Here is a 23,788-nt window from a genome sequence, read left to right on the forward strand (position 1 = left end):
TCGCGAAATCTGAGGGAGCATAGCCTCGCAACAGACTTGTCAAGTCTCGCGAGATCCTTGCTCAGCGTGGTTACCGCCCCTTCCTTTGAGAACCATCGTTTTGTACTTGGCAGGCTTGCAGCGGCCAGGAGAACTGCGAGGATGAGAACGTCGAAGCGGTCGAGAAGCTTCGAGCATGCTCTCCGCCAAGGCCTCCGTGATGGAACCGGGATGACTGACCCCGAGTCCTAGTACAGGTGGGCACCGAGAGGAGGCGCATGGTCCCCGAAAGCTTGGACGCAGGGCATCGTGTTGGCCTGTCAGCCAATGGGAAGCCTGATATAGAGACGCTTGGGGCCAATGTGCAGACAGTTTCTGGATCTTCTGGATTCTGAGCGTGACGTGATCACCGAAGGATGGACACAGCATTTAGTGCGGAGTGGAGGAGCACGCTATGAAGGGACTGGCTAGTCTCAGATGCCGAAGGCCATTTGCAAACAGGCCAGATGCACGCAGAAGGATCTGGTGGCAACCAGTGGTCAAGGACAATCCTTATAGATGTCGTGAAAGAGAGGAAAAAAAAAAAAAGCTTAAAAATCGCTGCCATCTGCGAAACACGGGATTGTTGGACAAGAATCATGAGAAGCTAGTTGACAACCAGCTACCTCAAGCTGTTGGAAAGTCAGGTCTGAGTTGTAGACTTCGTTTGGTCCTCAGTGCCAAGGAGATGAGTCTGTTTTGGAACGCATGGCTTCCTATACTTTTATGGAAAGAGACAAAAAATCCTGAGAGCTTAGAATAGACTAAGGATGGGATTTTCCATCTGTGTGCTCGCCCGTGTCAGGGACTCAGATGACAAAATACAACTCTGTGACTTTACAAAGACCCTAATCCCACTTGTCTTTTGGAAAAGGTTATACTACCCGACTCCCCATTTATGCCATACACATATAGAAGTATCATTAACCATTGCCTTAACTTTGAAATACTTCACGATTATCGAACCCTTGAAGCCTAGAAGCTAATTGGCAGAGAAAAATCTTGAATTGAAGGTGCTAGTGATAGTGAACAGAATTGCCAGGCATTCAAACTCATTCTTGGCTTACCTAAATATTGATACTATGGTACTCCCCACGGGCAAACTCCCAGAGCCTTGTTTTCTGTAGCCGGTGGATCATAATATTTTTGAAACATTCAGGAATTATATCAAAAAGACATTTGACCACTTTGCTCACTGTGTTGAAAAAAACAAAAAAAACCAAAACACCTCACTTAAGTAACACTAGCCCTAACACTAACCATAACTGGAACCCTAACCATAACCCTCACACTAATCCTAACACTAAGCCTAATGATAAAGCTCACACTAAACCTAGCCATCACATTAACCGTAACCCTAACCCTCACATCAACTCTAACCCTAACCCTCACACTAACCCTAACCTTCACATTAACCCTAACCCTAACCCTCACACTAAAAATAACCTTAACCCTAACATTCACCCTCACCCTCACCCTAACCCTAACCCTCACACTAACACTAGCCATCACCATAAGCATAACCCTAACCCTTAACCATAACCCTCACACTAACCATAACCCTGACCCTAACCCTAACTCTAAAGATCACCCTAACACTAGCCATCACATTAACCATAACCTTAACCCTCACATTAACCCTAAACATAACCCTCACATTAACCCTAACCCTAGCCCTCACACTAACCCTAAACTTCACATTAACCCTAACCCTAACCCTCACACTAACCCTAACCCTAATCCTAACGCTAGCCCTCACACTAACCCTAAACCTAACCCTCACACTAACCCTAACCTTCACATTAACCCTAACCCTCACACTAACCCTAACCCTAATCCTAACCCTAGCCCTCACACTAACCATAACCCTAACTCTAACCTTAACCCTAACCTTCACCCTCACCCTCGCCCTAACCCTAACCCTCACACTAACACTAGTCCTCACACTAACCCTAACCCTAACCCTCACACTACTTTTAGTAGTTGTAAAAGAAGTTTAAAAAAATAAAAGACACATAGCCAGCCATTCTTAAAGCTTGGTAGAAACTTTAGGAGTATGTTGTGAAGGGACGCACATGTTTCCCTAGAGCTGATGAGATTTAAAAAGAAAATAGAAGTGATTTGGTTAATATTAGGAAAAGTGAACCAAGAGTCTATATCTGTAGACAAGAAGACCAGTTCCTGCAACCACAGAATAAAGATAATTCTAAGGAAAGTGAATGTTGCCCATGCCAGGCCTCAGCCCTCACTGGTTGCAGTTGACATGGATCCTGCGCTTGAGGTGGCTCAGCAGGTAAAGGCACTTGCTGTCAGACTGAAGATCGGATTTCCATTCCTTATGGTGTAAAGAGAATGCTGACTCCTACATGTTGTCTTCTGGATGCCACACTGGCACATAGTCTAAGTGCTGACATATAGACACACACACATGTGGAGGTCAGAGGGCAACTTGCTTTCTTTTCATCATTTGGATTCTGGGATTGAACTTCAGGTTCAGTGGCAAGCACCTTTACTTAACGAGCCATCTCTCTGGCTCAAACTCACCAGTTTAAGTGTATATTTTCTTGAACTAAAACACACACACACACACACACACACACACCTCAGAATAACCTAGATACAAAACAGTTCCATAACTAGTGTATGCTGTGTTTCTTTCCCTGTATCTGGAGTTGTGACCATTGTCAAATTAGGATACGTCACATTGAAAAGCTAAATTAAAAATTTGGAAATCGGGCTGGTGAGATGGCTCAGCGGGAAAGAGCACTGACTGCTCTTCCGAAGGTCCTGAGTTCAAATCCCAGCAACCACATGGTGGCTCACAACCACCGTAATGAGATCTGGCAGCCTTTTCTGGTGTGTCTGAAGACAGCTACAGTGTACTTACATATAACAATAAATAAATCTTTAAAAAAAAAAATTGGAAATCTTCAAGCCAATGCAGTATAGCTTAGCAGGCAAGTGCACTTGCTGCCAAGGTCAGTTCCTCGGACAAAAACTACCTGGTTAATGGGAGAACAGAGTTATGCAAAGTGTCTTCCAGCTCCCATAGGTGCAACGAGGCAGTGTACCAGAACCTCACTACACTACATAAATAAACGGACAAATAGAGTAACCCTCCTTTTAAAAATCCAAAGAACGTGTGTGAGTATTTGCCTGAATGTATGTCTGGTGCCTGTGGAGGGGTTGGATCCCCAAGAACAGAGTTATGGACGGCTGTAAGCAGACGTGTGGATTCCGGGAACTGAACCTGCGTCCTCTGAAGAGCAACAATTGCTCTTAAGTACTGAGCCATTTCTCCAAGTACAGAATACAATATTTTTCAAAAAGTTAGAAACTCTAGCACCTGAGGACTCTGCATTCCTGAAGGACAATGCTCAGCTGTTGGCTTACTGCTTTTCCAGTTTGTGGCAGGCCCCCCACTGGAATGCTTCTAAGTGTGTATGATGTGTGTTAAAAGAAGATGACAGTGAGCTAAATTCTAGGAAAGGCTTCACAGAGCAACTGGTCTGGGAAGAGAGGAATATCAGTTCACTGGGTACAGGTACAAGGAAGGGAGGAGAGGGAAAGGGAAGAAGATGGTGACAGAGAAACAGTTCTTTTTTTTCTTCTTCTTTTTGTGTTCGTGTGTGTGTGTGTGTGTGTGTGTGTGTGTGTGCGCGCGCGCGCACGCGCGCGCATTGAGAGGTGGGTTCGAGACAGGGGTTTCTCTGTGTTGTTACCTGGAACTTGCTTCGCAGATCGGGCTGGCTTCAAATTCACCTGCCTAGAACACGTCGATGTGTGTGTGCGACTCTCTTGCGGGGTGTGTGGGTGGCCTTGGCTGTTGACAGAAGGATTTTATCTGTGTGGTCCGACTTTGTGTGCTGGGGTTTCAGAAGGTTTTGTTTCCTAAGAAAGGCTTTGTCTTTTAATCTGTCTACCTATGTGGTTTGTTTACATAAATAGGAAGGAAAAGTAGCAGTAGTTTTTGTAACAGTAGTAGTAGCTCTGAAAAGTAAGCTCGGGAGAGGTGTAACTAGTGGGGGGTGAAAAACAAACAAACAGAGAAACCCGGCTTTCCTTCCCGGCTGCTGGCAGTCCGCTGGCCAGCCCAGCAGGGAGGGGCAGAGCTGGATAGTGTCCTGGAAAAAGGTGTGTGTGTGGGGGGGGAGGAGGTTGCAGTTTAGGCTTCAGTGCCCGCCTACTAGCCCGCACCCTACCTGAGGTTGTAGTTCACAGTTGCCGCCTAGGGCTAAATCCCCAACCCCACCATGGACAGACCAGAATCGCGGGGCCCTCCACCGGGCCCCCTTCGGCTATTCTTCCTTACCTGTTTCGTGGTGAGTGCCCGGGTTGATTATATATTATCCTCCCTGCCCTGAAGCGTCTACCTGGGGACTGAGGGAGAACTGAAAGGTATTTCTATTCACTGCTCTTGGGGTTTGAAGTGTGGGCAGGTGTGTGGGAGGACAGTTGAGATTTCTTGGAAGTCCTTACCTCCTAAGGGTTACCGTCCAGTGTTAATGGGCTACCGTCCAGTGTTAATGGGCTACCAGCACCCTTTTCTGCCTGCCTTGGGATAAGTGGGGTTGTGCTCTGAGGGGAGAGTGCTTGCGGTGCAGTCTCTCCTAAGCCCTGTTTATAAGGTTTTCGCCTATTGCAGGTACCCCTGCTTTCGGCAGGTTGCTATCTGAAATGTCTCTGACATGTCCCAGAAAGCGAATGTTGGTGGCTCGTAGCCACCAATGGTAATGAGGACTGGGCTGTAGGAACATGTGGAGTCCATGGTTCTGCCTGATCCTGCTGCCCACATTTGGAGTAATTAATCCTCTTCTCTGGCCACTATTTCCTTGTTTGTGAAAACTGCTGTAAATCTATTTGAGGATTTTTTTTTTAAAGTTCTGGATTTGTAGCCAGAAAAAGGTATAAGGTAAAAGTTGTGTTGATCTCAAGGTTTTTACAGATCCCTTAAAGCTAGGTTAGTTAAAAATTTAATCCCCTGGATTAGGTGAGGTTTCCTATGTCTCATCCCAGACTTGTGAAGCTGACTCATTTCTTAAAGGCCAAGGTAAAGACTCTAGGACAGAGAGAAAGGAGCCTGCATGGTGGTCACTTCTGTAAGTCCAACATAGGCTGAGGCAACAGATCCCTGCAAGCTCAAGGCTCACCTGGTCTACATAATGAGTTCAGGCTATCCAAGGGTACATAGCAAAACTGTCTAAAAAAGAAAAATAAATGAATGAAAGGAAAAAAGAAAGGAAAAAAGGGATAATGGCTAGGCCAAGTAAGAAATAACTGAACAGATGCATATATTTTATATAAATTAGAAAAGGTGTTTAGCAAAGATGAAAGATATGAAGTGTAAACCCTTAATAATGTGAAGACATTGCTTTAGAACCAAGTTTGGGGAGGTGGCTTAGTCAGTAAGGAGCTGGCCATGAGCCTCATTCAGATCTCCAGTAGCTATGTAAAGAAGAGCCAGGCACAGCAGCACACATCTGTAACCTCAGCACTAGGGATACTTGGGATTGCAGGACAGGTAGACTTCTGGAGTTCATTGACCAGCCACCCTAGGTGAACCAATGAGCTCTAGGACCAATGAGAGACCCTGTCTCAAAACATAAAATGACCCTAGACAAAAAACTACAGGCAACTAAGGAATTCTGAGAGCAGGAGTTGTCTCCCCCAGGGATAAACTCCCTAACTGGGTATCAAACATCAAGGGGTCAGCCCTAAAATCGCACACACACCCCAGTAGATAGATTGAGCATGATACACATATACATATATACATATGTATATATATATATATATATATATATATACAACATACACACACATGTAACACTAAGTAGATACAACAGCTTGTATTTGTATGTATTTATGTGTTTATATATGTGCAATAGTAACAAAGAAAGGGAGAGAAAGTGGAAGGGTTGGAGGGGGAAAGAGAAGAGAGAATGACATGATTATATCTTTTTAAAAATGATTTATTTATTTATTTTATGTATTGCTGTGCTGTAGCTGTACAGATGGTTGTGAGCCACCATGTGGTCGCTGGGATTTGAACTCAGGACCTTCGGAAGAACAATCAGTGCTCTTAACTGCTGAGCCATCTCACCAGCCCCAACATGATTATATCTTAATTTCAGGCCGGGCAGTGGTGGCACACGCCTTTGATCCCAGCACTTAGGAGGCAGAGGCAGGCAGATTTCTGAGTTTGAGGCCAGCCTGGTCTACAGAGTGAGTTCCAGGACAGCCAGGTCTATACAGAGAAACCCTATCTCGAAAAAACAAAAGCCATTTTCTAAACCACCATCCATTATTGGGTCCCTGCTGACCTTTCGTGCTTATGATACTTTGTTGATGTGTTAAGATGCTGTCAGTACAGAAGTGACTAGGACTGACATCTTCTTGTCCAGCAGGGGAGGTGGTAGCAACTACAGTGACAGCAGTTCCGACCCCTCCTTGCTAGTGGATGGGAGCGTCTCCTTCTCAGTCGTGAGTCCCCAGATACTCTCCAGTCCCTGGAGGACGAAGATCACCCTGGCTTGAGTTCCTGTACCCCTGCCTCAGGTTTCCTTGAGTCGAGAATTGTCTTAGTGGTGGGCGGTCTCTTGCCTCTCAGTTTTTTGGCTGTGAGCTCATCTCATGCTTCCAGGGCATCCACCTGCTGGCTGAAACACCCCCAGATCTTCCTGGCTATTTCAGCTGAGGAAGAGACTGAGGGCACACGCCTCTTTCTTATCCAGTAATGTTAGCATCCTTGTTCTGTGTTTGTGGGTCAATGACAAGTATTCCTCTTTCTTATAGTTGTGCTCAAGCCTCATGTTAGGGAACTTGAACTTGGGGACACATTCTGTGCCCTAGCTACCACTGAGATGTCAGCTGAAACAGCCAGTGAGAGTGAGAAAAGGAAGACTGATTGGGACAGCCACATTGGGAAGAGGGGTGAGGAGACCCAGGGATCCCCACCACACCTGCCCTCATTGTGAAGGGAGATTTAAAGAACCAGCGATCAGAACGTATAGGCTGTACCAGTTATTCACCATCACTGACCCATCATCATCCGGGGTCAAGTCTCCAACCAGGTGGTCCAGCAAACCAGTACATGAAATCTATCTCTGAGAGTCAAGTTCCCTCTCTGGCCAGTGTCAAGACCAACCTTTTTCTTCTCCTAGCATGAGGATCCTGGGGAGAAGGCTAGTTTCTTGGGTCCATTAATAGTCAGATTGAGGGTCACATGCCTCTTTAGCATATGTGTATTGCAGCCAGGCCAGTAACACTTACAGTGGGGCTCCAAGCCCTGCTTACCTCACCAAGCTAGTTTATCTTGGCTCCACTTACTTGCATACTGTCAGCCCATTTTACTAGCCTGCAAGTATTTATTGAGAACCTGCCTATGTACCAAGAGCTAGGCTAGGGCTGCGGCCATAAAGCACAGCCCTTTCTTTATTGAGTTAGTGATTGCAGATTGCACTTCTCATCAGAACCCTGGCAACTCTGAGTCAGGCAGCATGAGTGTCCTCATCTCCAGGTCTTCATTGAGGCTGATAGGAGAGGAAGTAGCTTGTTACCTGGTCAGAAGCCACAAGCTGTTAGCAACAGTGGCATGAAGGTCCAAATCCCCCTTGTCCTCCAGTGCTTTGAATTTCTCCCTATAACCAAATGAATTTCCATTAAGGAACAACAGCCATAGCGCCCTTGAAAAGGCTGGTTCTTTTTTTGCTGCATGGCTACTGGGTCAGTTCAGAAGTGTGGTGTCGTTCCAAACGCTGGGGCCTGGGCTGATGGCCTGGCTGGCTGAGGCTCTCTCTCTCCCTGGTGGCAGTGGGCCTGCTGCTGAGGCCCAGGTCTCTCTCTCTCCTCGGGTGACAACCTGTTTGATGCACGGCGCCTTAATTAAAAAGGAGGCAATGTATGAATGAGTTATTTTATTGTAAGAAGGAGAAATATGCTAGTTAAGTAGAGAGAAAGAAAGGAGAGGAAGGAGAGAGAGAGAGAGAGAGAGAGAGAGAGAGAGAGAGAGAGAGAGAAAGAGAAAGGAGAAGGAGAAAGCCAGAGAAGAAACAAAGAGAAAGAGAGGAGAGAGAGGAAGAGGAAGAGAGCAAGAGAAGGGTAAGAGTAGGAGAGTAAAAGTGTGGAGGAAGTAAGAGAGAGAGGAGGGGGCAAACTGCCCCTTTTATTGTATGGGGCGTGGCATGCTTGGCTTGTGGTCAGATAACTGGGTGTAAGGTCCAACTAGAATGCTGGGAGCTTGAGGCATTGTCTGCCTGATAGAGCACACATCTCCTGCAGGGGCAGCTATGATGGGTTTGGACTGAAATCTGAGCCATCGTCTCAGGAGCTATCACCGAACTCCTACCGTCCCTTGTGAACAAATTTACTTTGCTCAGTGGGTGTCCAGGTGGCCACTCTACTGGAGTTCTGGCTGTCAGAACTGCCCACTGCCCCACAGTGTTGGAGACTGTCTTGAAATGGAGGCACTTGCGGAAGTACCAGGACATAAGATTTTAGCCAGAACATTAAAAATATTACACAGTATGCTGGAGACATGGCTCAGTGGCTAGGAGCACTGGCTGCTCTTGCACAGGACCTGGGTTTGGTTCCCAGCAACCACACATTAATTCACAACTACCTGTAACTCCATTTCTGGCCTTTACAGGCACCAGACATACATGTAGTGCACAGATAAACACACGGGCAAAATACTCCATACATATGAAAATTTCTTTTAAAATGTAAAACCAGAACAAAAGCACACTCTTCAGGACCTATCAAGAGCTAATGTCAGGATTCGTGTGATACTATAAAATAGAGAAAGGACAGAGTTCACTAGAACAAGACTTAGCCTGGCTGCCAGGCAGGAGGGGTGTGGTTGCTCAGCCCGGCTTGGTGCCAGCCTGACTCCTAGGTTGCCACTGCCCTTTGAATGATTCTGTGATGACCCTGGAATGGAAGGCACTTCAGCTCGTTCCCTCTGTCAAGAAGAGAATAAGAAAATGACAGTTAAGATGTTTTCTCACACAGTTGCTGTCACATTGCTCAGCATCTTGAGGTCTTCTTCCAGGGCAGTGAGTTGGCTTTCGAAATAGGCTGCTTCCTGGTCAGTCTCCATTCCTTGCCTGCTCAGTAGTCTACTCTGATTGACCGTAGAGTATTGTTACTGTCCTACTTTAAAACCTCCAAAGTACCTGTAACCTGAATCCAAACGCAGACTCCGTGGCCTGACCCTTTCCCGTGTAATCGTAGCCAGCCTCATTTCCTCCTGAGCTTCACATAAACACCCACACAGGAAGACCCCTGTAAACTGGGCCCTCTGTACCTCTGCAGTTGGTTAGTGCCTTAGTGCCCCCCCTCGGTAGCTGACTTACTATTTCAGAGCCCATTCTAACAGTATTATGGTTTGAATGTTGGCCACAGGCTCACGTGTTTGAATACTTGGTCCCCAGCTAGCTATCCTATTTGGAAGGGCAAGAGACTCAAGGAAGTGGGTCATTGGAGATGGGGCTTGATGTTTATAATGTGGCCTCTCCAGGCTCTGCTTCCTGGTATGCAAAATGTGAACAACCAGCTTCACATATTACCTTCACCATGGTAGACTACTATTTTGTTTGCTTTAAAATTTTCTGATTTTTTTAAGGTGGTGTGTGTGTGTGTGTGTACATATATATGTATACATTTGTGTCTGTGTTTGTTCATGTGCACACACACTCCTGTGCAAGTCAATGTTGAATGTCTTCCATTATAGCTCTCTACTTAATTTATTTGAGCTAAGGTCTTTCACTGAACCTGAAGCTAACTGGGTGGCTAGACTGTTGCTCAGTGGGCTCCTGGGAGTCTCTTGTCTGCCTCCTAGCACTGAGATCATAAGCATGTGCTGGCATGCCTGGATTTTTGCCTGGGTGCTGGGGATCCAAACTCAAGACCTAGCTGCACAGCAAGCACATTACCCACTGAGCCATCTCCCTAGCCTGACCGTGCTCCTTAAACTAATCCCAAATAAGTCCTTCCTCTCTTAATTTGATTCTTATCAAGCATTGAGTCAAGTGTAACTAATATAGAAGATTAGTGCTAAGAAGTAGGGTTGTTGGTGTGATAAGCTTTAACCCTATTGTTTATTATGCCACAGAATTTGGTTTGTGGGAGGAATCCAAAACAGTTTGGAGTTGTGGGCTAGAGAAACCATAGGCTGCTGTGAAATGAGCCTGTGGGTCACTGTGCTGGGAATTTAGAAGGCTGGAATGGCTGTGTACATGTTGGTGGATAGAACTGTGTTTCCAAGCTGACGAGATGGCTCAGAGGGTAAGAGCACTGACTGCTCTTCCAAAGGTCCTGAGTTCAAATCCACAACCACCCGTAATGAGATCTCTCTGTAATGAGATCTGACTCCCTCTTCTGGTGTGTCTGAAGACAGCTACAGTGTACTTATTTACAATAATAAATAAAATCTTAAAAAAAAACCCAAAAAAACCTTTTCAAGGTTTCAGAGTGTAACAAGGACTCTACTAGCTGCTTTTGTGTGTCAACTTGACACAAGCTTAGAGAGGAAGGAGCCTGAATCAATTAGTGTTCAATGGGGGAGGGCCCATTGTGGGTGGTGCCATCCCTGGGCTGGTGGTCCTGGGTTCTATATGAAAGCAGGCTGAGTAAGCCATGAGAAGCAAGACATAAGCAGCTCTCCTCCATGGTATCTGTATTAGTTCCTGACTCCAGGTTTCTGCCCCTTTTGAGTTCCCGTCCTGACATCCTCCAGTGATGGAGTATGATCTGGAAGTATACGCTGAATAAACTCTTTCTTTGTCAATTTTATTTTGGGTCATGGTGTTTTTGTTGCAGCAACAGAAACCCTCATGAAGAAAAGGAGCTAATTTAACTTAAAGTTTAGGACCGAGCAGGAATGGAGAAAACAGTCATACTTGTTAAATAGACTGGTCTTTAGGAGAAACCTGGACTTAGCTGCCTGGGTATTAGGAAAGGCACCTGAAGGGCAAGACCTCATTCATCCACAGAAAGCTCCATAGCCAATTTGCTTGAAAAGAGAATGCTTAAATAGAGAGTCCCTCTAGGATGGTCTTCTGGAACAGGCTGTCCAGGGTAGAGGTTTCCCAGGTGTAACCTCAAAGGTACACAGAGAACACTGCATCTGTGGTCTAAGTAGGACAGGCTACATCTGAGCTGGCAGCAGAACTTGGCTTGAGTCACATGATACTGGCATTACGGGCACATAAAGTGCAAGTTACAGGATCATGGAAACCTGTACAGAGGCTCCACAAAACTGTATGGTTAGGAAACACTTTATCGGGGTCTGATTCCATGGACGAGGCTCCTGAGTGGCTGAGTATGAAGCACACTCTCCATCGGGGTCTGATTCCATGGATGAGGCTCCTGAGTGAACTGAGTATGAAGCTGTGCAGGTGAAGCCTTGATTGGAGTGGTGACCTCAGGATACTGGGGATGCCAGAAATATGGGGCATTCACTGAGGACTGCTGTAGACACTGGTGGAACTGACCCAAGACAGACCACACACACCAGGTTTGATAGAGGTGGAGGGAGGACTAATGGGCCCATGAAGCACTGAAATCTTCCCTGCTGGACCTGCGTCTGCCCTGCTGGGTTTTAGTGGTGCTTGGGCTCAGTTTTCCATGGTAAACCTATGTTCCTTTTGAGAATGAGAATGTTCATTCTAGGGCATGTATTTTTTTTTTTTTTAATTTTTTTTTTTAACTAGAGGGGCTCATGGCCAGGGCATTGCCCTGAGTCTCCAGACACTGAATTTCTAAGTAGTGTTGGAACCACTGTAAGACTACAAGGACTTTGGAAGATAGACTGAATAGATTTGCATTATGAGATGGCCATGAATCTATGGGGGCCAGGTATAGAATGTTCTGGGATGAATATGAAATGTCCTGGGTAGACTCATGTGTTTGAACACTTGTTTCCCAGCTGATGGTGTGGCTTTGTACATTGTGAGGTTCTTAGGTAGTGGCTGTTAACTGGAGGAAGTTGGGTGCTGGGAATGGGCCTTGTGGGTTAGGGTCTGGCCAGCCTCTTCTGGTCTCTGCTTCTTCTTCTTCTTCTTCTTTTTTTTTTTAAAGATTTATTTATTTATTTATTTATTTATTTATTTATTTATTTTTATGTGTATGAGTACACTGTAGCTGTACAGATGGCCGTGAGCTCCAGCCCTGCTCACTCCTGCCTAACTCGCTCCAGCCTCGCTCGCTTCAGCATAATTCACTGTAGCTGTCTTCAGACACACCAGAAGAGGGCATCAGATCTCATTACAGGTGGTTGTGAGCCACCATGTGGTTGCTGAGATCCGAACTCAGGACGTTTGGAAGAGCAGTCAGTGCTCTTAACCACTGAGCCACCTCGCCAGCCCGTGGTCTCAGCTGCTTGACAAGATAAAATGTGAGTAAGTACCTCACACCAAGGCACTGCTTCTTGCCCTGACTTTCCCAGCCTCACAAACTGTAAGCCAAGAGGCTTCTCATCATGACAATGGGAGAAGTAACTGATACAGAAAGTCTCTTCTCTGTCATGCCTGTTTGCACACCATCCCCATGTCTTCCTCTTGGTCCTTCTAATCATGTGTCCTGGTAGCATGTATTGCATAATTTTAAAACTGGCGTGTTTGTTTTTTAGCTATGTACAATATATACAATATCTGGTACAGAGGAATGAATGAAAGTGAAATTGTTCACTAAAACATCAGGAGAGATGAGTGCTTACTATTCAAATAATCCTCACAGAATGCTCCCTGTTCAGTGAGTGACAGCTACAGATAGCTGCAGTGACAGTTTTGTGCAATAAAAGTGGATTTGAAACCACCCAGACTTGAGCTCAAATTCTGCCTTCAACAAAAGCTATAATTTTGAGCAGGTTTTTTTTTTTTTTTTTTTTTTTTTTTTTTTTTTTTTTTTTTTTTTTTTTTTGCTTCATTAATTTGTGATCCTCCATTTTTCCCTTTGTTGCAGAGGAAAACATCTAGGCATGAACATTTTGTGTGTGTGTGTGTGTGTGTGTGTGCTCACGCACACATTGCATGTATGTGTGCCAGAGGTCAACCTTGGTGTATCATTCTTCAGGAGCCTTTCATATTGTTCTTCATTTATTTAATGCATATGGGTGTTTTGCTTGCACCACATGTGTTCCTGGTACCCTCGCAAGCTAGAAGAGGGTGTCAGTTTCCCTGGAACTTGGGATACAGATGATTGTGAGCCACCATGTGGGTGCTGAGAATCAAATCCACGTCCTCTGAAAGAGCACCCATTGCTACTAACCTTGTTTTTTGAGATGGAGTCTCCCATTGGCCTAGAGTATGACAAGTGTGGGCCCCGAGTATGCTGGCTGTCCAGTGAGCCTCGGGGACCTGCCTGACTCTGCATCTTCAGTGCTCAGACGGCAAGCATGGAGCGCCAGACCTAACTTTTTTCTGTGGCGTGTGGGGAATCTACTTAGGTCTTCAAGCCACTTGGCAAACACTTTGTCAAACTGAACTGGCTTCCCAGCCCCAGGGTGTGAATACTCCAAGTAGTAAAGCCGGATACAGATCTCAGGAATTATTTTGTGAATGGGGATGAGGAAACACTTTGTCTGGTAGAGCAGGGAGTCATTGACGTTGTGTTTTTCTCTTCTACCATGTAGATGCTGACAGCTCTTCTGACGTATCCAATGCTCAGGACCTTTAGCTTCTGGCTCCACTCCTCCCTCACTGGGAACTATGTCTCTGGCTCTTATTCCATCGTTTTTGTCAACTGTCCCAATGAGCAAATTGCCAGAGATGTTGCCAGGTATAGTGTGTATAGGGGCTAGGTGTTGCCCCTAAATGTGTGGGAAGCTACCAGAGTGCTCTCTGGGGGTCACACTGCAACCCTTCTTCTTGCTTTTGACAGCCCTTCTGTACAAAGAACTTTCTGCTTGGGGTGGTATGAGGAACCCACTGCATGATCCTGTTCAGACTGGCCCTAGGGCTGCCCCTCCCATGCCTCAATAGAGAACGTTAAGTAGCTGATGGGTAGAGAAGGAACACGAGACCCACAGAGAGAGGTGGCTTGCTCAAGGCAGTAAGAGACTGTGAAAGCCTCCTGGGGAGATTCAAATCTCCCAATCGCTGGTCCAACCTCTTTCTTATTCCCTTAGCTCAGTTATGGAAGAGGCTGCCCGTGAATTGTGCATTGTTTTAGAAATGACTGTGGCGATCCGGGAAGAGCACTGGGTTTCTAATTACACCATAATTTTTTGTTTTTTTTTTGTTTTTTGGCTCCCCCGCCCCCAGACAGGGTTTCTCTGTATAGCTCTGTCCTGGAACTCACTCTGTAGACCAGGCTGGTCTCGAACTCAGAAATCCGCCTGCCTCTGCCTCCCAAGTGCTGGGATTAAAGGTGTGTGCCACCACCGCCCAACTACACCATAGTTTCAATGTTGGCTGTGCCACTTTTATTTATGTGACTTTGAGCTGGAGAACAGGAGTTAAAGGATGATAGACCTTAGGGCCTTGAACATTTTAGGTAAGTACTGCAATGCTGAATTACAAGATGGCGTTACCCTCATAGTGCTAAGTTTACATGATATGAAACATAGATAACACCCCCCCCCCAGGAAACGGAATGAAGTAGGTGCTCAATAAATGTATCCCAAACCCCATCTTATCTGTCTATAAATATACCTCTGAAGAGGGCTAGTGGGCCTTTCCCCTTCTCTTCTCGTTTTACTATGGAAGAATCTTGGAGATTAGGGTTACAGTCACAAGTGCTTAGCAGACAGATTGACAAATTGGCCTAGGGTATAACGACAAGAGAGGATGGCAGATGGCAACCTTTATCCTCCCTGGATGTTGGGGGAAGGAGGACAGGGAGTGTGTTGATTCAGGGATCATGTGTCATATCTACTCTGTGACATTTAGTTACAGCCACAGAAGGGCAGGTATCACACCCACCCGCAGGCCTGCATATCCTGTAACCACACACAGCCTCTGAGGACACAGAGAAGCAGCTCTGAGGAGACTGCTCCAAGGGCGGCTCAGTGTGCTGTGGGAGACTGACCCTGGGCCTGCAGAAGACAGGCCTGGGCTCTGTCTGGCTTTCCTGCCTGAAACGTACCTGCTTGGAGATAGGCAGCAGCTAATGCTCAGCTCGGTCGGACAGATGTGCAATGTGCTAAGACCCATTGGAATTGAGGATCCAGATAATCTGTGCTCTTGTGAATATAAAATACCCCGATATTAAATATTGGTATCAAAATCAAAATATTGTAAGTGCCCAGAGGGCCAAGATAAGTGTACCTTATCTGTGACCTTTGTGTGCCCGGTTCTCTTCTTCCTGAAGTTTCTGAGGGCCTGAGCTTTGTGGGCATGACTCGATGGTTTGCAGTATTTGTGCACTTGCTCTGTCTGAGATGGAGTTCAGCCAGCCTACCGCTCTTTCTCCCCCTCTTCCTATTCCTCCCCTCCTCCTCTCCCTTCTCCTTTCCCTCTTCCTCCTCTTCCTCTTCCTCTTCCTCTCCCTCTTCCTCTCCGTCCTCCTCTTCTTTTCTCTCTCTCTCTCTCTTTTTTAGGCAGTGGGGGTTTTTTGTTTTTGTTTTTGTTTTTTTTTGCATAAAGAAAGCTCCATGGTTTTGTAGTCTGTTACTTGAATACAGATGACTGTGATCAGAGACAGGGAAGCTCACATTCCTAAGAGACTGTGAAGGACAAGCAATAGATGGATAGCTATCTCTCTCTCTCTCTCTCTCTCTCTCTCTCTCTCTCTCTCTCTCTTGTGTTTGTATGCCACCAAAAAAAATGAAAATTTCCAGTGGGCGATTGAGCGGGTAAGCCTTGATGAAGTTAAGTTACGTGAACAAGTCTGTTTTATGTGTCATACACTGGTGATTTTCCAAAGCAGCCACAATGGTAGATGGCGGTGAGGCGATCCTAACATGGAATTTTAAGTTCAATACTCTTAGCCTGGGGCTCAAGAACAGAGAAAGGAAAACAGCCCTGTAGGCATAATTTTTTATCACCTACTTTAATAAGTGTTCAACCTCCCCCCTAGCCCACCACCCACCTGAGGTAGTGGAAAAGAAAGGTTATCAGGACATGGGGGAAATAGACCTGCTTAGAAATAGTTCTTTGGGGGTGAGTCCAATCTTCATTGTCAGGATATCAGCCATTTAGTCCAGTAGCAAACACCAAATATGAATCAGCAGCTACAGTCCAGTCCTCTCAACAGACACTACACATGAACCAGCAAAGGCCCACCAACCAGCCTGAGACTGCAGAAGCAACAAGAAGCCACAGGAACCTCACAAGAAGTTCTTTGGCAAGCTTCTCTCTATGGTGTCACCACAAGTGGAGCTCAGCAACACAATGTAAGGAGAATCAATACATGTGTGTTGTTAGTGAAGAATAGGGAGGTAGAGAGAAGCAAACCAGTGCTAGAGCTCCCCTTGTCTGAGGGGTCATATTTATATTCTTTCTGAACATCATGCATCCTTTCACGAGTCTGCTATAGCAAAATATCCTTTCACCTGTGTCCACTTTAGCAAAACATCCTTTTACCTGTGTGCCCCAGCAAAACATCTTTTAACATAACTGACTTTCCAAAAAAACCAGAAGTTTCCACTTCATAGCCCTTTCCTTGGAACAGCAGAGGAAAGGAAGGACCGGTGAGTAGGTCTCAGATATGGTTTTTGTCCTGGGTCCAAGCTTGGAGTTGTAAGTGTTCTTTGTGGTTGGTCACATGATCTAGAGGTCAGCTCTGTGCATGGCAGAGTTAGGGATAGCATTATGAAAGGAGCTTTCAGTAGTGAACAAGGTTAGAAACCACTGACTAAGCCAGTCTTTCATCTAGTAAGGTAGAGAGGAGAGCTGCTTTCTCTGAGCAGGTACACAGGTGTGCATTTTGGGCAGGAAAGCTAGGCAGAGCCCAGGCCTGTCTTCTGCAGGCCCAGGGTCAGTCTCCCACAGCACACTGAGCCGCCCTTGGAGCAGTCTCCTCAGAGCTGCTTCTCTGTGTCCTCAGAGGCTATGTGTGGTTACAGGATATGCAGGCCTGCGGGTGGGTGTGATACCTGCCCTTCTGTGGCTGTAACTAAATGTCAGAGTAGGTCATTGATTTATAAATAAAGATTTATTTCACCATGTGGCTGTAGAGCTGGGAAGTCCAGAAGCATGTTGCTTGGTATTTGGCATTAGAACAAGGCACAGGGCATCCATGGCAGGCGAGAGCATGCTGACTCCCTGTCTCTCTTCCTTATGAAGCCACTAACTCCATCATGGGGGTCTCACCCTCATAACCTCACTAACCACCCTCTAAACACTCTCTCTCTCTCTCTCTCTTTATCTTTCTCTCTCTTCAAATTCATTAATCTGATTTATAGAATTAGATTCCCAGCACAGGAATTCTGGGGACATGCTCAAGTCAATCTGCCTGTAGCCCTCAGCATTCATGACCTTACATGTAAAACACAGTCCTTCTATCCCCATAGCACTGAAGTTTAACTAGCAACAGCACTATTTCAGAAATCCAAGGTCCAGGGTCTCATGTGCATTAGATCTGGATGGCACACCGATGCAAACTGACTTTACTAGCTTGTGAAATCAGCAGGTTACCTGCTTCTAAAGTGGGAGAGCAGGCGTAGAACAGACATTCCCATTTCCAAAGAAAGAAATAAGCAAGAAATAAGGAATAGCTGGTCCCACATGTCTTGGTGTTTCTGCTGCTGTAATGAAAAACCATAACACAAAAGCAAGTTGGGAAGGAAAAGGTTTATTCAGCTTACACTTCCACATCACTCTTCATCATTAGTGGAAGCCAGGACAGGTATTGAAACAGGGCAGGAACCTGGAATTTCTGGAGGCAGAAACTGATGCAGAGGTCATGAAGGAGTGCTACTTACTGGCTTGCTTCCTATGGCTTACTCAGCCTACTTTCTTATAAAACTCTGGACCACCAACCCAGAGATGGCCCCACCTACAATGGGCTGAGCCCTCCCCATCAGTCACTAATTAAGAAAATGTCCTATAGGCTGGCCTCTTATGGAGGCATTGTTCTTCCTTTCAGGTGACTATAGCTTATGTCTAGCCAGAACACCATGCAAGTCCAACCTCCAATGGCATTTGAATTCTGAAGGCTCAGAATAAATTCCTTGATTCTATGCCCTGCTTCCTAGATACACTTAGAGTAGTGAGTGGGTGGGCCACAGGCCTTATGCAGCCACTAGGCTGGGTTCAGCTTAAGCATATTATGCATATTTCGTGCTGTTAGCTCTACTGTTGTTTAGTCTCTGTGGCTGTCCCAGCATCACCTAAGTGAACACACCATCTGAATTTTTACTTCAATTAATTTTTACTTCAATTAATTCCTTCCCTGTGTCCTCACCTACAGCCTCATCAGCATAAGACTTCCAGGATTAAGTTTTCAATATGAGAATTCTTAGGGCTATGCTTCAGTGGAGGAGGGATGCTTGTGTCCTTAGACTCATATTCCGGGCAGTCCCCATTCGGTCTCTTGAGACTTTGGACTTGCTCCAGTAGTCGTTTTCTCTTTGCTCTAGGTACATCCTGGATAAGAAGATGGCTTCCTCTGCCAACATCTTGCCTAAGACCTCTTCACTGTGAGTTTTGCCAAGGCCAGTGGTGGGGAGCTGGAGGTGTTAAGGTTCTGTCTTGGATGATTGAGAGAACAAGGACCAAATGGTGACCTGTCAGAGAATAGTTAACTCATCACAGTTGACTTGGATTCAGAGATTCATCAGTTTATGTCACACAAGGAAAACCAACAAAACAAAACAAAACAGAGAAACCCACAACACTGCATTTAGAGAAAAGAGGGAAATGTCACTGTGTCCAAATTCATTAATACGGTTTATGGAATTAGATCCCCAGCACAGGAATTCTGGGCACACACTGAAATCATAGAAATCTGCAGCTAGACAAAATCTCAGCATTCATGGCCATGGCTCAGTTGCTCTGACACTGTATTGAGCATGGCTCCTTAGCTTGGCTTTAATTTTGATCTCTAAGCTCCAGCCTAGTCTGTTGAATTAGTCTCTCTGAGGGTGAGGCCCCAATTTCTGAATCTTTCATATTGTCTCTAAAGCAATGGCTCTCAACCCTATGGGTCTCCATCCCTTTGTGGGGGGGGTTCATACCAGATATCCTGGTTATCAGATACTTCCATTATGATTTATAGCACTAGCAAAATTACAGTTATGAAATAGCAATGAAATAATTTCATGGTTGGGGTCACCACAACATGAGGAACTGTATTAAAGGGTCGCAGCATTAGGAAGGCTGAGAATGACTGCTCTAGAGGCTTATTCTGTAGCTCAACTGTGGAATGCTTGCTTGTCTAACATGCAGGCCTTGAGGTTTGCTCTCCAGCATAACAAGAAAAGCAAGAGAAGAGAAGAGATGGAGGGAAGGGCTAATGAAGGGAAGAAGAAGGGGAAGGAAAAATGAAGGAAGGAAGGAAGGAAGGAAGGAAGAAAGGAAGAAAGGAATGAAGGAAGCAAGGGAGACCTTATGTAAAATCCTAGATAGCTGTCTTCAAGAACTCTAGACATCTTTGTCTGGCTGTCTTAGAGTTCCTATTGCTGCGATGAAACACCATGACCAAAAAGTAAGTTAGGGAGGAAAGAGTTCCATATCACTGTCAAAGGAAGTCAGGACAGGAACTCAAACAGAGCAGGCACTTGGAGGCAGGAGCTGATGCAGAGGCCATGGAGGGTGCTGCTTACTGGCTTGCTTCCTACAGTGTGCTTAGCCTGCCTTTCTGCCCATCCTCCCCAGCTCCTCAAGGCAGGGTTTCTCTGTATAATAGCCCTGGCTTTCCTAGAACTCATTCTGTAGACTAGGCTGGCCTCAAATTCACAGAGATCTGCCTGTCTCTGCTTCCTGAGTGCTGGGATTAAAGGCATGTGCCACTAGTGTCTGACTTCAGTCTGCCTTCTTATAGAACCCAGGGCCACCAGCCCAGGGGTGGTACCACCCATAATGGGCAGGGCCTTCCCTCATCATTCACTAATTAGGAAAATGCTTTATAATCTGGCCCATAGCCCATCTATGAAGACATTTTCTCAGTTGAGGCTATCTCCTCTCTGATGACTCTAGCTTGGGTCAAGTTGGCATAAACCAGTCAGCACAGTGGGTCGGGAAAGATTCTGAAGTCTCTACCCTTCAGTAGTTTACTTCTTTGGTCTAGGCTGACGACTAGCCAGGCTCCTCTTGTGAGCATTAGAGTTTGACTTTGTTCCCCTCTCTAGGTACTTTTGGAAAGGAGAAATAGAAGAAAGCACTGAAGTCTTGTTGGTAAGTGAGGATTGGGCAAAGGAAGTTTTAATAGGAGAACACGTGACATCAGAGCCTTTTCTCAGGGTGTTCTTAGAAATTAGCAACGGGGGTGGGGGTGCAGCCCAGCGAAGACTCCTTACATGTGGGAGGCCTTGAGTCTGATCCCCACAGAAGAAAAAATGAGCACCAATCAACTGACTGAAGTTCCTAGCCCACCTTAGATGGCTGAGGCTCATTAACAAGCCAGAGGTCTGGCCTGGTGACCCAGGAGGAATGCTACATGTCTAAATGAATGGTTCAGATCCCAAATTGCTTATTAATTTTCTTCTTGTCACAGCTAATAAAGACGAAGACTTCCAAGGTCCCCTGGGTGTTTGCCTATATGAGGTAAGGTTCATTTACTACAGGACCAGGTCAGGATGTTCTAGGCACTGAGCAAAGGACTCTGGGAGGTGGGAGAGGTTCAGCCCCTGCCTCCCGTAAGACTCCTGCCCTGCTCTTTGTCTCAGGGTTCCATCTGGACCTTGGAGAGTAGAGTGAGATCATTTGCACTGGAGGTTTCAGGATGCTGCTCTTAGGGCCTCTTCATACTTTAAAATGGTTCAGACTCTCCAAAGCAATGTGGGTTAACTTCCTGCTAGTGGCCAGCACTGCAGTCCTGAAGCTCACATTCAGGGTCTCAATGGTTCATATCAGTGGTCCACAAAGTGAAGTCTCTTGACTTCTGAGGTCTTAACGACTTTGATGAAGTCCATGAAAGGCATAAATGCTGAGGACTTTGAGAACTGTTTTTCGCTTATTTAAGATACTAATAAAACCATTATATATTAATAACTCAAAACACTGGATTTCTATGAAAAGTCATATTTTTTCAAAACTAAGAAATTAGTGAGAAAATGGCACTATTTGCATTCTGGAAATTGTGTGACTTAAGATAGTTGCTAGGGACAGTTTTAAGTTTATAATGACAAATTCAAGGTTTCAAAATTTGGAATTTTAGCTTGCAAATGACCTTTTCATTGGCAATAAGAAAGTTGTCACCTAGTAATGGATATGGGATCTTATGTCACTTCAGACCTGCTAAATGAAACTACATTTTAACAAGTTCCCAGCAATTCCTATCCGCATTAACACCCAAAGCACAGGTCTAACCAGCAGCGGTTTCCATGTTGGCCATGTGTTAGATCACTTGGAGTTTCAGATGTCCAGTATAATGTCCTGACTCATGGATTCTGACTTTTTCTAGTGTAGGGATCAAGTACATTTTTCTTAAGTAGCACCCTAAGTTGACTGTAACGTGCAACCTGGGCTACAAACCCTTACTCTCCATGATAAAATTCATTGCCTTCCCATCTTAGAGAGACTAGGATTTTGTGGCCATATGGCTGTAGCTGAGTGTTAATTCTAACTGTAGAGAAGACCCTGTTGTTACCACCTCAGCAGAGGTAAGGGGATAAGGCAGCTTGGTTGAACCAAAATTGAAAGCTGTGAGGGACAGTTCCCAGGTTGTCATCGTATTAGAATACACCTATGAAGAAGTATACCTGTGAAGTGCTTCAACAGTTCTTACTGCTAACAAGTTCAGATTCTTTAAATACTATGTCTGTTTATTAAAAAAAAAAAAAAAACATTCTGGCCTTGGTGTCTATGAAATAAGTTCATCAAATTTATAATCTCAGGTTCTGAATAATCTCAGGTCCTACTTGTTGTGAATATCATATTTCTTATAAACATACTACAGCTAATTAAACATGTATCCCATGAGAACTTTCCAATGGCTCTAAGTTGATCAGAAAGCAAGCAAATAATTATTGCCCTCAGCTGACACATGAGAGATGGGTGTGAAGAGAACTGACATTGTGTGCTGTTTGCCAGGTGAACAGGGCAGAGAGGCAGGCGCCTGAGCCAGGCTTTTCAGTTAGGGCTCCATGGGAAAGTCAGGGAATGCTTAGCCTTGAGGCTCAAGAGAGGGACTTCTGGCTGATCAATAGGAATGGCAAGGACTTTCTAGATAGGAAGGGATATAGAGGCTTTGGGGAAGGGGCAGGAAGATGTAGCAATGTGTGTGGATGACGATGGAAAGAGTAGTGGACGTGAGTGTGTGCAGTCCTGGCCACTAGCTAGGTGCTTTGGACACCCTGTTTTAGCTAGATCTTATCGAGCCAGTCAAAGGGTGTGTTTTTATATGTTTTTATCCTCTTTTGTATGGATGTTTTGAGAAATTAAAGGACTTATCCAGGAGTTGCAGATCTAGTAAGGACAGGCATAAAATTTGAACCCATTTCTCTAAGACTCTAAAGGCACCTGACCCAACCCAGAACCTGTTGAATGGGAAATAGGCTTAGGCAGCCTGGGCCATGGCATTGAGCAGCAAGCTGCAGCTGATTGTATGGGCCTCTAGAGAGCCTATGGGTTGGGTTTTATCATGTAGGTTGATCCTTTTATAGTCACTCGCTGTGGTTCTGCTTTCTTTCCTAAGGTTGGCGCATCCTTTTGAAATCCCAGAGGTCTTCAGTATTCCCATGGACCAAGGAGATGCTCGCTATTTACAATGGCTTGAGGAGGGCATGAAGGAGAACTAAGGAGAGAGAACCTTACTGTGCAGGCGTCTGGCTCTAGCCTTTGTTGACTGTGCTCTGGGAAAAAGCAGGCCTCCTTCTGCCTCCCACTGAGTGTTCCTAACAGCAGACAGGTTCTAGCTGACCTGTGCAGGCTGAATGAAGGGCTGAAAAGTTCAAGGCTGGAAGTGAGGGCCAATCAGGCCTTCAAGAACCAAGTGGAACCGGTTTCTGAGTGCCTTGTGTTTTCAGGTGACCTGAGGGTGTGTCAGCAAGGATGAGGGGCTGAGGGAGGCAGCAATGTTGGCGAGGTTTCTCATCTTCAGTCTCTGGGCTGACCATAAAGTACCTATGGTGTAATTGTTTTTTTTTTTGGTTAGGTGTAATTGTTTTTCTGTTTCTTGTCGGGAGGGGTGACCTTGATCATCTAGGCGTGTGTGGGAGAGCTACCTTCTAAAGCAATTGATATGGGCTCTATTCAAAACAATGAATCATCCTGGTAGGATTCAGGGGTCAGCAGAATTAATTATTGCTCCTGAACCTTGCAGAGGTGAAGCTGGGAAGGGGTGCTTGAGCTTATACAGACTGGGGCATATTAGGGCTTCAGTACAAACCTGGGTTGGGAGTAAGTCTTAACTTTTTTTTACTGGATTTAATATAACAGACACAAATATCCTGGAGGTGTGGGTTCTGAGCCCCCAGAACCTGCTGAGCCAGTGTTTTTTGGATCTGCTGGACAGAGCTTCTGGGGTTGACAGAGGAACCCCTGAAGTTCTTGAGGACACTTAAGTTAGTAATTCAAACAGAGGGTTGGTCTTTTGTGCTGTTCAGGTAATAGGGGGTCACTGCTGAGAGCACAGGCAGAGGATGCAGGGGGGTGGGGCCTGGGTGGCCAGAGGGCTGGCCTCTATATCTTCTGCCTAAACGTTAGGAAGCCAAGAAAAGAACCCG

At 45.6% G+C, this 23,788-nt stretch overlaps 1 protein-coding gene across 1 annotated transcript; it reads left to right on the forward strand.

Annotated features, from left to right (window-relative positions):
- Positions 1 to 4,242: 4,242 nt before the first annotated feature.
- On the forward strand, positions 4,243 to 23,342 carry LOC116090051 (protein CutA homolog). Its single transcript, XM_031369964.1, has 6 exons — positions 4,243 to 4,340; positions 13,652 to 13,797; positions 18,542 to 18,601; positions 20,252 to 20,297; positions 20,617 to 20,666; positions 22,759 to 23,342. Exons 1-6 carry the CDS (start codon positions 4,272 to 4,274, stop codon positions 22,859 to 22,861), a joined length of 474 nt encoding a protein of 157 aa, XP_031225824.1. The 5' UTR covers positions 4,243 to 4,271; the 3' UTR covers positions 22,862 to 23,342.
- The last annotated feature ends 446 nt before the right edge of the window (positions 23,343 to 23,788 follow it).

The sequence above is a fragment of the Mastomys coucha genome, unplaced genomic scaffold (assembly GCF_008632895.1).
Source record: "Mastomys coucha isolate ucsf_1 unplaced genomic scaffold, UCSF_Mcou_1 pScaffold15, whole genome shotgun sequence".
Taxonomy (NCBI): Eukaryota; Metazoa; Chordata; class Mammalia; order Rodentia; family Muridae; genus Mastomys; species Mastomys coucha.

What these genes read in the sequence shown, in the direction of transcription:
- LOC116090051 (XM_031369964.1), top strand. Translation starts at nt 4,272, where the DNA reads ATGGACAGACCAGAATCGCGGGGCCCTCCACCGGGCCCCCTTCGGCTA. An exon ending in ATTGCCAGAGATGTTGCCAG is followed by an intron (nt 13,798 to 18,541) that starts GTATAGTGTGTA and finishes TCTTTGCTCTAG; the next exon opens with GTACATCCTGGATAAGAAGA. An exon ending in TGGGTGTTTGCCTATATGAG is followed by an intron (nt 20,667 to 22,758) that starts GTAAGGTTCATT and finishes TTCTTTCCTAAG; the next exon opens with GTTGGCGCATCCTTTTGAAA.